This window comes from Haliaeetus leucocephalus, unplaced genomic scaffold, assembly GCF_000737465.1.
Source record: "Haliaeetus leucocephalus isolate CR32 unplaced genomic scaffold, Haliaeetus_leucocephalus-4.0 Scaffold162, whole genome shotgun sequence".
NCBI classification, from domain to species: domain Eukaryota; kingdom Metazoa; phylum Chordata; class Aves; order Accipitriformes; family Accipitridae; genus Haliaeetus; species Haliaeetus leucocephalus.
In genome coordinates, this window is record NW_010972598.1 from 2,285,818 (window position 1) to 2,287,780 (window position 1,963).

Genomic DNA, 1,963 nt, shown 5'->3' on the forward strand with positions numbered 1-1,963 from the left:
TAATTTGTATATAGATATGTGTTTTGAAAGATATCATACCTACGTCAACTACCCATGTTTTCAGTCTCAGTCCACAAGGAATCACACCCTCAGTCTAGCCCTTTTAATACTACTATGTGTGTAAGAGAGGAAAAAAACCTCAGGTATTGTTTGCCAAGACACATTTCCATGGAAATTCTGTTGCTTCCACAGCTGACATTTAATTTATTTTTTTTCATCTAAACTAAGACTAGATCTAAACTGAAAGTTTTATTGGGGCCCTTGTGAAAGCTGTCACACATCAGCACATATGTGGGTCAGCTAGTAAAGCAAACACACTACAGGTCTTCCTGTGAGGAAGACTGATGTTTGGCCTGGTTAAGGTGTCTTAGACCTAAAGCCATGCTGAGCAAAAATCACGGTGATACATTAGGGACGGGTTGGGTTCGAAGACAGTACAGCCACCCTAGCACAGCTGGGTGTCAGTACACCACCCTGACTAAAGCCAGCTAGAGCTCTACACAGGCAGCTCAGGCATTCCTTTACCGTTTTCATGCAACACACACTGGAGACAAAGGTATAAAAATGGGTGACTTCACAGCGTGAACTTTGGTATCTTACTTGCTCCGCGGCTGACAAAAAGGTGTTCACTTGCACCACAAGTTTGTCCGGGCCCCGATGCTGCCGGTCGCTTTGTGAGGATGCAACTACTAGAGCCGCTTCCGAGCACTGCGGGGAAGCACCTTACAAGAAACTATCGCCGTAACAGGAGTTTTCACTCGCAGGATATCTGGAGAAGAAGACTAAATATCGGTTCAGAGGTTTCTACCGGAGCAGGGCGCGGAGGAGGTCTGCCGGAGGCGGCTCCCCGGAGGGAGCCAAAACGCACGGAGGATTTTAAGGAAGAGGGGGAGACAGCCATATCCCAGTCACGACCAGGCTGCTCACCGCAGCAAGTGGGGGCCGAGGTGAGGTATTCGTCGAGAAGGAGCCACGCGGCACCCACACAGGCGTTGTGCGGCGGTAAGAAAGCCCGCGCGGCCTTTACGCCGCCGGGAGCAGCCCGCTGACAGCCGGGCGGGGGCAGGGCCCGCGGCCCGCGGCCCACCCTGGGGCCGGCAAGGGCGAAGCCACCCGAGGGCGCGCCCTCCGTGGGCGGGAAGGCGGAGGCGGCTCCTCCTCCTGCCCTCATTAGCGGTCTGCGATGGGGCGAGGAGGGGACGGGGAGGCTTAGTCCCGCTCCGGCTGGGCTATGAGCGGCGCTGAGCCGCGAGCCATGCACTCCGGGAACAGCACGGGCGTGACGAGCCGCCCGGAGCCCGCGGCGGCGGAGCAGGAGGTGCCGGGCGAGCGGCCCCTCTTCAGCGCCGGCACCTACGAGCTGCTGGCGCTGCTCGTCGCCACCATCGGCGTGCTGGGCTCGTGCAACAACTTGCTGGTGCTGGTGCTCTACTACAAGTTCAAGCGGCTCCGCACGCCTACCAACCTCTTCCTCGTCAACATCAGCCTCAGCGACCTGCTGGTGTCCGTCTTCGGCGTGAGCCTTACCTTCATGTCCTGCCTGAGGAGCCGCTGGGTGTGGGACGCCGCCGGCTGCGTCTGGGACGGCTTCAGCAACAGCCTCTTCGGTGGGTGACGGCGCCACCGTCGCCTCCTGTCCCTCCCTGTCCCGCCGGGTCCCTCCTCTGGGCTGCCCTCGCTCCCCTTGCCCGCTCTCCCCGGGGGCCCCGCCTCACGTCCCCCCTCCGCACCTGTCCCCAGCCGTCACGTACCCCCGCCTCAACCGTCGCCTCCCTCCCTCCCTCAAGCCACCGCCGCGTCCCTCACAGCTCGGTCCCGGGAGTTTCTCCCCCCGAGCAGCCCTTCGTCCCGCTTCAGCTGGCGCTCGCCCGCCCGCCCTTCCTCCCCGGCGGGGCGCGGGGCGGGAGGCGGCGTTCTCCCTGCCGGGGGCCGGCGGGCGGCGGGGGGGGGGGCCCCCGCGGGG

The 1,963-nt window shown here is 61.3% G+C and overlaps 1 protein-coding gene across 1 annotated transcript in view; it reads left to right on the plus strand.

Annotated features, from left to right (window-relative positions):
* The first annotated feature begins 1,174 nt into the window (after positions 1-1,174).
* Positions 1,175-1,963, plus strand: part of OPN3 (opsin 3) — a 23,020-nt gene continuing 22,231 nt past the window's right edge. The window contains exon 1 of the mRNA XM_010562605.1: positions 1,175-1,607. Coding sequence (XP_010560907.1) covers positions 1,232-1,607 — 376 coding nt within the window. The 5' untranslated portion in view covers positions 1,175-1,231. The remainder of the gene's footprint in view (positions 1,608-1,963) is intronic.